At 37.2% G+C, this 16,803-nt stretch overlaps 1 protein-coding gene across 4 annotated transcripts in view; it reads right to left on the bottom strand.

Annotated features, from left to right (window-relative positions):
• CRIM1 (cysteine rich transmembrane BMP regulator 1) overlaps positions 1–16,803 on the bottom strand; it is a 173,350-nt gene that overhangs the window by 32,714 nt on the left and 123,833 nt on the right. For all 4 annotated transcript variants that reach the window (XM_005486530.4, XM_074537294.1, XM_074537295.1 and 1 more), the window contains one exon: positions 4,686–4,814. In XM_005486530.4, the coding sequence (XP_005486587.3) occupies positions 4,686–4,814 (129 nt within the window). The remainder of the gene's footprint in view (positions 1–4,685; positions 4,815–16,803) is intronic.

Raw genomic sequence — 16,803 nt, 5'->3', positions numbered from 1 at the left:
CATCTTAATTTTTCTAGGGTTGTATTTCCTTAACTGAAGTCTTGCCTGTAATAGCTATTCCCTTTTACATCACTGCAGAAAGATAATAAGACATCCTTTTTCTCTCTTACAGAAGTACTCAAAAATCTAATATGTGCTCTCCTTAGCACTAAGAAAGATTACCTGGATTTTTATTTTATAATTTTTATTTTCCATGGAATTTGTTGTGAAATGAAAGTAACACTGGAAGACAATTGCTACTAAAACAGAAAAGTGTTACCTAATTAATATTTGACTCTACTATTTCCAGGAATTTTGCATTGTCTGAAGTACATTTTGTATTATTAATATGCAATTACTGTCTGACCTTAGTTTGACATAGAAATGAACCCAAAATAAATTTATTTAAATAGGAAAAATTAACACTGAGAGAATTTAAGTGTTGAGAACACACATCTCTCAGTATGGACAACATACAGAAATACAGGAATGAAATATTCAAATTTTGGCTATAAGATTGAAAGGTTGGAACTCTAACTATTGAAGAACTAACACACAAAATGAGGAATAGAGATGTGTTCTCTTGCTGCAGTCTCTACAAAGTTTTCTTAGGCATTTTCCCATCATCAGTCCCTATGCTACTTCAGAGCCTTAACTGTTGCTATTTACAGACCGTTCGTACATGAACCTACCTAAGTTTTCTCAAACCTATCAATCCTGCTTTTGAATACCTATGCAACTAAATAAAGACCCACATTGCCAAGCCCAAAGTCCATGCTGGAATTTCACTCTGCTTCATCAGCTACAAAGGGAGATGGTGTGACTTGCCGGAATATTGAGGACCATGGTTCTGGTGTGCGCTAGTATAGACTGAATGATAATGTCTCCTTTTAACTCCATGGTAGAAAAAGTGCTGTTCTCATTAAAGGAAAAGGAACCAAGACTTCCAAAGTTATTTCTGTGTGTATCCATAGGATGTGTTTTGGGGAGAAGGTGGTTTCATGTTGAGGGGACTGCGCAAACACATAATATACAAAGATTTCCTTTTTTTGAATAGTGATTGCATTAATTGCTTTGACAGACAAAAGAGACCATGACACAAAGTGAAAAGTGATGCATTATAATGACTCATCTCAGCCTTCTCCAGTTGCATCTCTCCATAAGGAGTCTATAATTAATGAAACTGGATGACAGTTGCATCTTGGAACCACAAAGATAAGCCTTCTAAATTATGCAAACAATTTTTAAAATTAACAGCGACACTCTAATTCAATTTCAGTAAGATTAGAAATGCTAAAAAAAAATTAAACTCATACATGCTCACAGTTATGTCCTGAAGATATTCTACATGTTCAATTCAGTTGGAGTAAAATACTAGTCTTAGTCACAGGAGAGATTTTAAAGGGTTTTTTTCCATGAAACTAATCCAGGGAACAGACAAGGCCCGCAGTGCAGATGGTTGCTGAAGAATGACTTTGTGTGTAGCACAACTACCAATCAGATTTAAATCCTACATTCCTTCAATCAGCAAGCATTATTAATCCTGCCATTAGTCTTCACTGGGGCAAGAGGAGTCCTGCCTCACAAACAGACGACCACTGGTCTTCCACAAGGGCTCCTCCGAATGGATTTGTCTTCCTAAAGACTTCATTCCACCCCAGTTCTCCCAATGAATGTAAAGGCCCACACACTGCAAGCACAAGAGCAATTGCTGCACACTACATTTTTTTTCTTTTTTTTTTTGGTAATGCCTTTCCTGTTTGTCCTACTTGTTTTACTTTTATTCTTGGTATTCTGCAGCAGTTCCTCCTAGGTTCTGGATTTTAGTTTTTACCTTTTATTGCTATGTAGTGCTGCTTTGGCTTCTAGGTGCTTCTGGTCAATATGACCATTCTTTCTCCCTCATCATTTGTGGTTCCATGTGTACTTCCTGAACTTTCTTCCCATATAAGTCTATGCTCTGATCAGTGATTTTTTTCCTCCCTTCTCTTACAACTATGATCTGGATCTGCTACTTTTAAAAACTGTTTTATTTTACTTTACAGCATGTATGTTTTCACTGCGTGTTGCTACAGCATGTTTTTGCATTCACTGCAGAAATGAAAAGAAGGATAAAAGACAAAGTAAACTACTTCTATTAAAATAATATTCTAGAAATGTTTTGATTTGCTTCTCTCTTCCTTCTCATTCTGTAGCTGGCTTGAATGAGGTGGGTTAGGCTTAAAACTAAATTACAATGAAGAACCAAACAAATTTCATTATACTGTACTTATATAATCATTCCAAATAAACCTGCTGTACTTATTCTGGTAACATGAATGCAAATGCAGGTTATAAGAACAAATTACACCCTCACTATGTTCTTCCACTTTACCATTTTGCTTTTATTTTGGCTGAAATAACTGAAGTATACCAAACCTTCAGCAGAGCTATCTCAAGATAAATTAACAAAGAATGAAACTTTATTGGAAATAGATTAATAGAATTAGGATATGATGACTTCAAATGTTAGTGTGGGCTTTTATTTTGGCTGAAATAACTGAAGTATACCAAACCTTCAGCAGAGCTATCTCAAGATAAATTAACAAAGAATGAAACTTTATTGGAAATAGATTAATAGAATTAGGATATGATGACTTCAAATGTTAGTGTGGGCATGGGGGCTTCCTTCCTGAGGCAGTTAAATTTGACTCCGTTGAGCAGCTTAGACCAGCAAAAAGCAAATGGATGCAGTATAAGGACAATGACGTTCCCAAAACTCCACATGAGTCTACACGAGCTAAAGAAAAGACATGTTCTGATGTCCTTAAGAGAACCAAGATGCAGCTGAATGGGTTTGGACAATAAAGTACACAGGATCTCAAAACACAGAGAGCTAGCACAGTACATTTTCAGCATATCTGACCTAAGACTCCTCTCTTCTCATTTCTCACACCCTCTTTTGTCCAGAGGAGGGCCTTGCAAGCGACTGACATTACTTGACCGAAAAATTCAATTTCTCTCATTTTGATTCATAACCACCAAATGACGAAGATGTCCAAGCTGTTATTTTTCTTCACTTCCTTAGAAAATAAAGGTTTCCTCTTTCTAAATGACTGAGATTTTTAAGCTATCTACTAGTCACATTATTTAACTGAAAAAAAGAGATGATAAATGATACTATTAACTTTGCTTCAGACAATTTGCTACGGTAAAATGAAGAAAATTTCAAGCAAGTCTAGCAAGAGAAAAATTCCCCTGAATAGGTTTTTTTGCACTATTTAATCAGAAGTACTCTAATCAAGAACATCCTGAGATGTGGTTTGTGTCCATATGCAGTCTGGTGACCTAGGACAGAAGAAATCATCCTTTGGAGTGGTGGTGTGTCTCCAGTGCGCCAAACTGGAGGAAGGACTGCACACACAGGCACAGATGATGAAACTTGTCATGAATGTCCATCTTCTTGTTTGGGTTAAACTCCCCAATTAATTTAATAATAACAGAAGGAGAAGGAAAATCTAATTACAACATTAAAAGCAGACCTTAACGTTTCTAATGTTTTCCTTAGGAAGAATGAAGTAAGGCAAGTATGCGATAGCTTGGATGTAACCTAAGGAAAGTCATCCTTCCATGAATACCCTTCCAAAGGTATTATTTCTTATTTGCCATTATATTGTTATGGCGTGCCATATATTTATTTTTGTTAGGATGTCCTCTCCAACACCAATCCATTCCTAAAACTTTTTCATTTGTACTGCTTAAGAATTTTATTTTGACCACTTCTACTTGGGACCTCTACAATAGTCATATTGGCGTACAAAGTGGCTGAGAATGAGAGGACAAACTAAAAGAAGAGAAACAGACTAATACTTTGGTTGTGGAAGCCTTAGAGGCTGCAAGAAAGCTGAAAAACTACAATAACATTACATAGAGCTCCTAGTTTGGGTTGGCAGCCACAGTGATGCATCCTGTAGCTGAGACTAGTACTCCACAGGGGTCTTTTGTTGGCCAATTCCAAAAGCCAACCTGGATACTGATTTATATTTCACCTGTAAACACTGAAGTCTCAAGGAAACACATAGAGAAAAAACGTTTTTCTTGACACACACAAAGTTCTCACAAGACACAGTGTTTTTCCTTTGGGAAGAAATAGATGTTAAAGCCTGCAAAAATGCTAACTAAAATATTATATATGCATATAAATAAATATAGGAATATGTTATAGAAGTAAACATAAATATGGATACACTTGCATATATACAAAACACCCACTCGCAAGCATATAATTTTCAAACGTTTATCCTCAAAATCTAAATTTTGATAAAAAAGCTAAGTTGAAAATAGGCTGTTTAACAATAGGATTTTTGAATTGCAGAAACCTAGATGCTATTAAAATTCTGTAAACAGAGTAAAATGAAATGTGGATTTGTCATAAGACTTTTCAAAATCTATATGAATATTAGGTCCCAAATTACTACCTTTTCTAGCCAGCTGTTAATTTTTTACCTCAAAAGTCAAGCACTGTACATTTTCCTCAAAACACATTTTAAGCAAGAAAGCAACATCAGAAATCAGGAACCAATTCTTTAGAGATGAACAACTATAAAGCACACACGTACCAACACAACATATAACCAACATTATGAATGGAAAAAAACCAGCATACTACCATTTTCACATACAATTTGGTATAAAAGGTAGAAGCTACCATATTTCTGCATACTCACTAGTTTTGCACTGACAAATGCGACAACCATTTTGGTCCAGTTTGAAGCTATAGATACAGTCTTTTTCTGTCAAAGTGCAGTTCACCAAAGCCTCACAGGTGGGCGGACCTATTGTGATATAGGTTGGCTCTGTGGATAAGAAAAAAAACACATAAATTTGAGATTCTTGAATATTTTAATTGAGTTCACAAAAATCCATACACAACAAAACAGTAAAGAGAGTAATTTTAATTTTTTTTTTCTGATGAATATTCTGGGTAATTTAGAAAAAAAAAACAATAAATGGACTTTCTTTCAAATGTACAGTCAACAAAAACAGCATGAAGCTGCAGAAAATTTTTGAAGTATCTAAACAGAAATGGATTACCACTTTTTGGTTTTTGTTCACAATGAAATCACTTTCCTGCTCATGCAGTTTCAAACTAAATGCAAAATATTTATTTTGCCCACATTTCTCCAGAAGTGCTTAATCAAAATTTCATGCAGATTTTTTTGCTTTAGAAACTGAGCAGAGTTTCTCTGAAGCTGAATTGATTGATACTACCAAGCTGCACATCAAACATGTAACTCAGAAGTCAAATCGTTCTCCATGTGAATAACATCACCTCTGCTGAAATTTACAGCAGAAGAGACTCTGAATACCAAAAGGGAATGTAAGATGCACCGCATGTGAAAGACCTCTGGAGAGCATTTATCATGGTTATTTATCGAAAACATTACTTTTTACAGTATACTTTGCAGTGCCAGATTATGCTTTCTGAGGTTGAGGAGATCATTGTTGACTGTAAGTTATTTATCCACAGTATAATACTTAGTTTTTGACACCATTTAAATATGCTGGAGTATGAAATCTGTTTTGATACATAGGGTAGACAGAAATAATAACATGCTGTAGTATAGAAAGTTGTTAGAATAAACCAAAATCCAGACACTTATGAAGATAACAAGAAACCTCAAAATGACCATCATAAAGCAGGATTCAGGAGGAAAGCAATACCTATCTTTTCTTGAACAACTTTTTGCTCTCTGAGACTAATTTTGTCTTTCGTGTGCTTTTCATAGAACTCAGGTACTGAAGAACCAATGAGTTCACAGTTATAAACATTATTAACATTATACAAAATATTCAGGAAACAAAAAATGTCATGATTTAAAGAACTGTGAGCTTCCATTTCAGTGCTTCAAGTGTTTAGTGTACGCTTCTTCTCTATCTCAAAAAATGAAGATTTACACAAAATTAAATTTAAAAAGCCTTCCATATCTAAAGTGATAAATTGTGAAAATATGGAGAAATTATATGGAGTGGAGGTGGCCCTGTATTGCCAGCTTTCATCCTCAGACCACAGATGTTGCCCCTTTTACCTATAGGCAGCTAATCTTTACTTTCAGAGTAAGGGTAAAATATTATTCAATGCAGATTAACTTGCTAGAAGTATGCACTCTTAAACAAAATACTGATTCCTGTGCATACCGGCTACATTCCAGCACACAGCTTTTGCACCCATGCCTTCCAGTCAACTGAAAATTATCCTATTACAAGAATAAACTTTTATGCTTTCATTGTCTTTCACAATTTTCAGCTTTCATAGCTTCTCTCCAGACTTGCTCTTCCCAGCACAACAGTTTATGCAGGCAATGAACGTTTTTAATCCTTTTAAAATTAGGTCGGCTAACTAGAGTTTGGAATGAAAAAACTGCATTAAAGACACTACAATTAAGTTAGATAACTTCAAACTTATCTCAGAGGTCATGGTTCAGATTATGCACTTGCTGAGTAACACTCAAATTCTCTTGCTTGTATAATTTCTATAAGAAAAGTAGCAATACATTTTAAAATATATAGAACAGTGCCAACAACTTTGTTCATGCACAAACTGGAAGTTGCATAATGGCAACATGTCTCTCTAGATCCCTCAATTATCTTCTTATTTTTTCTTTTTTCTTTTTTTTTTTTTTTTTTTTTTTTGGTAGGGATTTAATATAAATAACAAGCTTGGAGATCAAAGTATTGGTTTCCATCAATTCTTCATTTCACAGCTCTGAGTTTGCATGTGTAGTGTAGAAGAACAGTCACAATGAGCAAACTATTTCAAAATCCATAGATTTTCAAGCGACAGTTCTTTTAGTCTAAATGAAGGCTTTGTAGTTCTTTTCAAATTAATTTAATAAAGTATCTGACTAAATCACATTCATGTCTAATACTTAATATTTGCAACTTCATCAAGCCTTTAGTTTAGGAATCATGTGCATATTGCTACATATCAATATACACCAATAACATGATAAATTCCATTAATTAATCCTGATTATTTTAGGCCTCTGAGTATATAAACTAGTTCTGCAACCAAACTGATTTTTAGCACTGCTCCATTCTCTACCCAAAATATCCTAAACATGCAGAAGGCCAGAATGCAAGAGCTACCCTGAAGCTCCAGTCAGGTCACTGGTCAGCCCCCACAAACCTTACACTTCAAATGACAAAGAGGGCACAGGAATCTTGTACTCACAGGTAGCTAAAACCAGTACAAATCATATGAATCATTACTGCTGCCCAGAGAAAAGTTCACTGACACCAGCCAGGGAACTGAAGGAGACTGCAGCTTTACCATCTGACTGCAGATGCGAGGTAAAACATGTCCATAAAAAAAAGCAAAAAAGCCTTACTGAAAGTTGAGATGCACGTTAGTTAGTATTCATTGATCCACTTTGGTGTAAACTAAAGCTAGAGAGAAAGAGGACTGTGTTTCACTCCCTATCATTAAAGTCTACTCCTCAAAATAATTTCCCTGTAATTGCAGGTGTAGCTTAATATCTAAGGAAACCATCCATAATTCATTCATTTATTCTTTCTCTTTCTTTCCTTCCTTCTTTCTTTCTTTCCTTCTTTCTCTCTTTCCATCCATCCATCCATCTATCTATCTATCTATCTATCTATCTATCTATCTATCTATCTATCTATCTATTTTGGTGACTTTCCGCAACGCAACATCTGTATTTTGATGCTTCTTTGCCTTAGACACACAGACACAATTTTTGTGTCTTTGATACATGAAATAATATGGTATTTCTTATAAAGGATTAAATTAAACTGTTGTTGTATTAATTTGAAAAGTTTTTGTTCGTCCTCTCTTCGTTGTATTTTATTATTCTGTTGCCTTCCACTTTTGGGCCAGCTTTCAGCATCCTCAGTGTTTCCAGTCAAGCTTACAAATCTGTTTCTTTTTCCCTTCTCTCCCTAAAGGTAAGCCCTGAGATACAGTAATTTTATATGCATGCCTGCTTCTCAATGAGCTGCAAACAGAGGACAAAAGAAATAATTTCATTCCCTACCCCCACATGTGCAAAAATGCAGCCAGGAAAAAAAAAAAATCAGGCCTTTTCACTTCACTAGACAAGACTCAACAAATAAAGCCAGATCTGCTCTACCAGACTTCTGGCTATTTGAATAGGCAAGCAGTAGCTAAGCTTGAAAAAGCAAGTACCACCACACGATCTGAACTGGGCTTTCACTGCTGCTCTGGGTAGAAAGGGCTGAAGAAAGATCCAATGCACAAATGCACAGACAATGGGTGGGAAAAACGGGTGCTGTTTCTGCCTGTGTGCTTTACCAACAATGCAATATACCGTAGAAAGAGAGAAGGAAAGAAAGAGAGGGGGTTTGAAGAGAGTCTGGATGAAAACAATGGATTATTTAATGGAGCACAGATTTTGCTGATGCCAAGCGCATATATTTAAAGGCAGATTCCTATTAGAACACCATGATCCCATGTATCCTCTCTGATACTTTCTCTGCTGAGAATTTTAATAATCTGGTGCAGATTATTAATTTGCTTGCTGTGAGGTTGATAAAAATATGAGAATTAAGTCTTTACAACACCATTCATTTAAAAACAAGTTTAAAATCTACAATAGATATTTCAGCTGTTGGTGGACCTTCAGTCTAACTAGTCCACTGAAAAATACTACAATATGTGATCAAACCCTGAAGCTCCTCATTCCAGCTTGAAATCAAACTGCATTTATGATGAAAAAAGGGTGGCATTCAAGTAATGTCTGGAGCTAACTTTGTCCTTAAGGACCTATATTAACCATACCAACACAAAAACTGGTTGTCAAAAAAAAAAAAAAAAGATTGTGGTATCAAGATAGAATAGTATTTTCACTGCATTTTTCCATGTAGAATACTTCTGTAATATGAGCAAAAACAATCCCTACATCCCTCTTTCTTTGATTTCTGAGACTTCCCACTTCTCCTGAGTGCTGTGACACAGCTTGCAGTACAAAGAACAGATATTTTCTTCTGTTAACAATGTGAACTACTATAAGTACATGAACAAGAACAAAGGATGGTCAATTTGGTCTAGTACTGAGCCCTAAATTTGCTATACTGAGGTACTAAGATACTCCTCAAGTATTCAGATATGGAGAGAAATTGGTGCACCCGTGTTTCAGTGGAAGCAGGGAAAATTTGTTTCTCAGGATTACACAATTTATAATATACACACTTTGATTACACAATTTATTATATACACAATTTGATAAATTATTTTTAAAACAAGGAAGATAATGAAAACTGACATATTCCATTGACTGCTAAAGCCTTAGAAAACAAATAAAAATAAAGAAAAAAACAGGAACAATTTAAAATGTATTGCAATCTTGTTAACTTCTGTTAACAACTGTTAAAAAAATGCAATTATATAAATTATACAAAAGACAACTAACTAACTAAATAGCATACTTAAGTGTGGACCCAGAATGAAAAATTATACTCATCTTCCTATCATATTCTTAGTTCAAAATCTGAACTGTAGCCATAGAGTTTGTATCAGAAAGCAAAGAGAGATTTAACTACCCTTCTGCAAAGCCAAATGTATTATGAGAGAACCAGGAGTTCAGTTTTGGTTTGTGTGAAGGACAAGAGGGACCTGCACTGGCAGAAGCAGAGCCTGCAGGTACAAGGAGGTGATGGTTTCCCTCCATTCAGCACCTGGAAGCCTACAGCTGGAGCAGCAGGCACCTTTGGGCTCTCGGTAGAGGAGAAACATGGACAGGCCTGAGCAAGTGTGTGACAGGGCCACTGAGCTGGCCAGGGCTGGAGAGGTGGCACATGAGCACCGGCTGAGAGACAAAGCAGGGCGTGCTCAGCCTGGGGAAGGAGGGTCAGGGGGCGTCCCACTGCTCTCTGCCACTCCTTAACCCTAGGGTACAACGATGACAAGGCCTGGCTAATCTTGGAGGTGGTTCCAAGCTAGGATGAGAGGCAACAAACACAAACATGAAATGGGAAATGACAGCTTGATAAAAGCTGTTTTGATCTTTCTTTTAAACCACATGGATCATCAGACTATGACATGGTCATGGAGACTTGTGTGATCTCCATCCTTCAAAATACTCAAAATTTAACTGGGACAAGGCCTTGACATCCTTCTGTCACAGGATCTGCTTTAAGAAGGACATAGAACTAGAAAAATCTCTGGTGGTCCTTTCCAACTAGCATGACTCCATGAATTTCACTTTCATAGAAACTCAGGACACTACCAGTTAAAGCAGCAATATCCTTGATGAATCCTAATCAAGGAACTGAAACCAGAAGACAAATATTTCAATTTCTGATGATTTCTGTATGCTTTTGCCAAGTACTGATTACCTGCTTTTTGCAAAATAAGTACATGTTTGCCTAACACTATCTCTCTGAATCTACTTCATGACTTAAAAACTAGCTTTTTTATTCAGGAAGCAAAATTTCTTCCAAGTGTTTGTAAGAGCAATTCTCTGTTAAGAATTATTTAGTAACAGCCACAACCAGCTTTAATCAGTCTCATTTTTTTGTTCTCCTTTAAGTTAATACATTATGCAGGCTTTACCTCTCAGCAAGGTATTTTTATTATTAATATTACATGAAAAACAATCTCTTTTCTTTGTTTCATTTGGAATGCAATATTTTAACTGCAGAAAGGTTTTGTTTCATGCTTTCTGTAATATCATGTGAGGGAAATAGCTACTCCATGGTTTTACAAAGTTGGTTGTAAGTAGGGAAGTAACTATTGTGTTCTAAGCTTCTTCTGCTGCACAACATTTCTTTTGAGTAAGTGCAACAGAATAGGATTCTAGGATGACCAACATCTCTTTTGTTTTCATAAAATGAAAACCTCTTCTGGGAGAAAAACCCAAAAATCTTGTTTTAAATAAGGAGAAAGATCTCCAGCATGAATAATAAAGAACATGCCCATGTTTGGGGAAAGTGAAATAGCTCCCTCTTCTGTAGTAATTCATAACACAGACAGCACCTTTAAAAGAAGTAAGATGTTTTGTTCCTATGAAACCAGTATCAAATGACTCAAAGAAATTAAAAATCAGTGCATTCAAGCATTTACCATTAAAATAAAAAAAACAAATAAACTGTAGGCTAACTTTTTACCTAATGTTTTAAGTGATAACTGGCTCAAAACTGGGCCTGAAGGGTGTGCTGCTCAACAGCCTTTCATTCAAGTCTGCACACTTGTTTAAATTTTGTCTACTGTCCAAAAAAGTTAACTGCAGCCTACTAAGCAGCAGCATGTGTGTTTACTTAAGCTTCCTGTAAAAACATTCATATCATTCCAAGAGTGACTAAATGTTTTCCATCCTCATAGTTCGCATTCCAGCCCTCCCCGCCCCTCCAATTCATTACATGAAAAATATCAGTCCTGAGTCCTGCGCTAAAGAATTTCCTTCCTGGGTTTGAAATACCTAATGCCTCACAGGAAATTTTTTCCCAGATTTAAGCTGTGTTGGCTATCAGGGTTCAACAATTCAGCATCACATAACAATTTATAAATGTATGCAAGGACTTAGGTGATACAATTTTCTAATGTCACAAGTAACTCTGAAAATACATTCATTGATACCTCTAAACACATAGTTCAGTTTGGCAGCCTTTTGTCTCAAATGTTATTCATGCTGCCAACCTGCAAGTACTAAATATGTATTTTTTTCTTTGAAAGTAACTATTATAATCAAAGACTATTTATTGCTGCAGAGTAAAGAAGCTGGGGGTATACATACATGTCTTTTTCTGCAGTGATGCAATCAAAATACATACTTTCTACTCTCAAAATGTGAAGTTAAAACCTTTTGTCTGTAATAATCAATTCTAGAAGTTTTTGGTTTAACAGGCATGTCAAATGAATTTTAATGTTGATAAGAACTTTTCTTGACAATTTTCAGTGGAATGACACAGAAACAACCACATTGTTGAAGCAGAATCAATTAAGTCTATCAAGAACTGTTAAAATACATTAAGAAGGCCATTCACTTATTTTTAGTAGGTGAAGATAAACACTAAATTAGCATACATCTGAGGCAAATCTATGAAAACCATTGGTGCTGAAAAAAATGAGGAGGATCCATGAGGTTCTTCATAAGTGAGACATCCTCTGACACATATTAATTAGGATTCTCTGGTTATTTATCCTTTCAGCAGTCTTCACTGAATTCAACAATGAATCACTGAAAACCATGAAAACGTTATTCCATACTCATAAAGTCTTCTTGAATTTCACTGGCTTGCCCTGGCCAGTTTGGTTTCATCATCCAGTGGCTCCACAGGCTCAGCTGCCTTCTCTAGAACCACTGTACTAAATCATGATCTGGCAAAGAGAAGCCCAATTCTCTGCAGCGTGGCGTTTGCATCCCCTAATTGACTTTGATGAAAGGGCTGGTTGGGAGCTCCAGCACTGCTGCTGAACAATTACTTACATTTCATGCTCTAAGGAGGACTCTGGGCCCACACCCCGTGTCAGTGAACACTGCTCACTACCACTGACTTCATCCTGAATGAATCAAATTTCTTTTCACTGGACTCTGCTGCCTGTTTTTACTTAATGAAGTGCTAGACACGCTAAAGGAACTGAACTGAATTACATCTCAGCTAGAGTTTGGATTCCTTTATTGATGAAAATGTTAATTTTTTTTTGTGAAGATAAAGTGTCAGCCATAATGACAGCAAAGTACTGTGGGTCTTATTCATGAAAATCCTCTGAGGGGATTTTGTTTAACACTTAATTTCTCATTCACAGCTTATGCTGGCACCCAGCCACTCGTACCTGAGGGCTCTCTTGCAGAAGGACATGCTGTGAGATAACCAATTACTGTGTATCAGCTTTCTCTGTGAATAGCCTGAGCCTCTGAGTGGTCCAAGGGAATAGAAGCAACCACAGACCTCCCTAAAGGCCATTTTTGGCACCAAATGCCAGTGCTGAATGCTTGTATTTATTATCTTGTTAAAAAGAAAATAAAATCATACTTTCCTAACCAATATTTACTTCCTGTGAACACAGCTATTATTCCGATTTGCAGATGTCTGTCTGCAGATGGCCCAAAGGTAACAGTTTTTTCTATCACTGTAGCTTCTTTAGTATTATTCCCATGCTATTATATATTCATATGGTATATTCTCTGTTTTTTGTAAAATTTGTTAAAAATGGAATTGCTATTTAAACCACAGTAATGTTACTTAGAAAGCAAAGTTGTTGGCCCAGCAAGAAGGAAGCAGTAAGCAGCAGTACTAACTGCCAATTTAGCTGACTGCCAATGGACCTGGTTAGCTGCAATGGAACAGGAACCCTGACCAGTCCCCATGAAGGGCTGGCCTGAGCCAAAAGAAGTGTGAGCATATATAAAAATTTTGCAGTCCCTTATGGCGCTTGAAAAGCCCCTTTCTCCCCTCTACCTAGCTGTCTGTTTTAATCTGAAGAAATGTGATCCCTTCCTTGTGCTGCAAAAATAAGCCATTGGCTCTAAAACCATGGGGAAAGCACAGAAGGCCAGTATGATTGCCTAAGCCTTGGCTCTTAATGAAGAGATATCTAAAGAGAAAACAAACTAAACAGATAAACAGACAATAGATTAAATAAACAAAGTCAAATCCCAGAGGGCCAATATCATTACAGGAGCTATAGAAGCTATATAGAAGCATCCATCAGGAGCTGAAAACAAACTAACTGTTTGTGCTGGATCCACAGAAGGGAATGGGCCTTCTTTTCCCAGCTGTCACCAGAGAAAGGAGGTGCATGCCCTGAAAAGCTGTGTAAACTGAAGAGCTTAAGTTTGGGGATAAGCCAAGGATAAAGGAAGGTCTTCCCCTCCACACTATCACGTCTCAATATGCCTTTGTCTCCAATTTCATGCCTTTTCTGTGCAAAGGCTTTGTGCCTCTCTCCCTATGGAAACAGCCACCTCAAAGTACCCAGTCCCTTGACTCATACATTGGGATTTTATTATTAAGACCATGGGCTTTAGTGTGTCAGGTAACTGGAAAGAACTGATTCAAGTGGATATGTTGTATCAAGATGTCTTGCCAGAAGGGTTTTGATGACTTTGAAGTGTAGTTAAAAAGACCCCAAACACCCTCGCCCCCCAGGACCCCAGCTATGTGTCGGGCTCTGTATTGGTAAGCTACAGCCATCACTTGCATGAACACTGAACACTACACGTGAAATACCATTACTGCTTCCAGTTATGCAAGCAATTTCCTGAGCAAATCTCTTTTCACTAAGGCTGAAAACACAACTGCCATGCCCCGAACACATCAAAAAGACAATCTTAGTCACAACATGCCACAGAGGGAATTTTGTTTTCCTCAACAACTTTCTGCCTTCCTCTAAATCCCATCTTTCTCTTCTGTAATCTAATTCCATTCTTTTTTTGTCTTGTCTTTTTCTTTGCAACAACCTTTTAGTCACTTGAGGACTGCTATGCTCACATTCTGAATTCATAGTTTTATTTTAAGCTGAACCAATCCAATTTATTCAGTCTGTCTTCTACAAATTTTGGACTGTGCTCATAGCTCTTCAATGCTTTCCAGCTTCCACCCTTATCAGAGAAGCAATGTATGGAAAAGAATACGTACTATGTCATCCAGGGGCAAACCCACCCACTGGAAAGAGAGCAAAAAAGATTACTTCAGGTCTTGTGAATTCTCCTCTTGATCTTAATTTCAGTATGGTATTTGCCTTCTCAAGGCCCTGATAATCCATGTTCAACATGTTCTTTCCCCTAATCACAAAACCTCTTCTGGAAAGCTGCTATTTAACAATCACTCTGCTTCAGGATTCATGAAGAATATCCTCCAAGCATGTCACGTTCCACTAAAGGGAAACTGCGGGAAGTTCTTTTAAAACAGATGATCTAAGACAGAATTAAGCCAAGCGAGGCAAATATTATATCTGAGAACTGTTTATTGGTAATGAAAAGGAGGTGATCAACAAGTGACCAGCCAGCAAGAGGGAGAGCAAGCCAGTGAGAGCAAGCAAAAAGAGCGAGGGCAAAAAGTGAGGGCAAAAAAGATGCCAGCAGCTTGTGACACACTTCTATATCCCCCAGCTCCTCCCAAGATCTGCTTGCTGGCAGGAGACCACTGGCCCAGCTCAGTGTTTGACTGCCGTGCATTCCTGGAGACCTTTGCCGCCCAATTGGAGAACCTCTCTGGAGGACACAGTGTCCTTGGTGGTCTCCTACTGACTGCCTATTCCATGTGAGACATGAAAAGGCTGTCAGGCAAAGTCTCCCTAGAGACAGGGCTTTCCTCCATCTCCTCCTAGCTGCCTCCTGCAAGTGGCACATATGCAGCCCTTCCCCCATATACCTCTGGTCAAACAATGTTGAGACAAAAATTAAAATTAATCTGGTTCCTCACAGCATAGCATGCTGTATTTTCTCTTGTTGAATTTGGTGAGCATCTTTCTGTCCATTCTCTGCTTTAAAACATATAAATTCATACTCTGCCTTCTAAGACACTGACTGCTCTTTTTAGCTTTGTTGTCTATAGATAAAATAAATTTAGCTTTGATCTGAGCTAGTAAAAACATCAAACAGAGCTGGTAAAGATACTAGTGGATACCAGCTACAGTGCAACTCAAGAGAGGCTGCCCACAGATTTGAAAATTAAATCCATACACAAACCATGGAAATTGGGACACCACATCCATAAATACCCCTCTCCTTCATGCGCCTAACTCCCCCATGCTCCTGTCTCTTCCTCCTGATCAATCTCCCCAGGGAGCTCCAGTGTAAAGCATTTCAAGCACCTCACTCAGCCTCCTTTTCCAGCAGCAGCAAGACTGAAGTGAGGGGAGCGACTGTTACCATCTTCCCCAGGTCCAGCAAACCCAAGGCAAGCATTCAGAAAATTATACACTGCAAACCATTCTGGGCATCCAATCAACACAGGGATGTGTATTGCATAGCACATACAGGATATACACCATGGATACACATACAGCAGCATGTTAGGGAGAATTAAAAAGGAGAACAGATACAAATCAGTTCTGTACAGTAACTGAAATATCACAATTGCTCCATCTTGGTCTCTAATTTAGACAAGTGTCAACGGCTGATTTTATGTAACTTTAGTCTCTACAATCCTCACAGCCTGGTTTTCTCACTGTGGTAGCAAGAACATCAGGATTTTCTTCATGAGGGACTGGGAATGTTCTAGTTTGTTCTGAATTTACTGTATTCAAAGGCTGAATACATTTGTGTGCTGACATACTGTGCTCATATTTCAAGAATCTTTGTACATGGAATTTTTAGTATGTTATATGCGATCTCTGGCAGCAAAATTTTTTCAAGTTAATCCAAGAAAAAATTTATCTTTATGAAGCTGCTGGAATGTAAACTTGTCTAGAGGAACAAATATGCCCTTCATTGAAACTGATTATAAACCAGCCAAGAAATAACTGAATTGGCAGAAGTGCAGGTACAGCAACATTTAGATCAAAGCCAGAGAGGAAGAGTCAGGAGTGACTGATACTAATTACCTTTTACTCTGGATGAGCCACAGCCAGGCCAGATCCACAAGCGGTTTTGATTAGAATTTTCTCATCAAATCCTAAATTTGTCTCACAAATCCCTGTATCCCTCAACACTCAAACCAAAATATACGACAGAAATATCTTTGACTAAGTGCTTTTTTTGCATATTAAAGAGCTTATATCTGACATGCCTAAAGTAAGCTCACACAGTTGAAGCTGGCTGCTGGAAGTGGGTTCTATTTCAAATGTAAATAGAAGTCCAATGAGAAATAAATGCATGCTTAAAAATAGTGATAAGCTTATAAAGTGTCTTATTATTCTTT

Source organism: Zonotrichia albicollis, chromosome 3, assembly GCF_047830755.1.
Source record: "Zonotrichia albicollis isolate bZonAlb1 chromosome 3, bZonAlb1.hap1, whole genome shotgun sequence".
NCBI lineage: Eukaryota > Metazoa > Chordata > Aves > Passeriformes > Passerellidae > Zonotrichia > Zonotrichia albicollis.
This window is presented reverse-complemented; position numbering and strand designations above follow the sequence as displayed.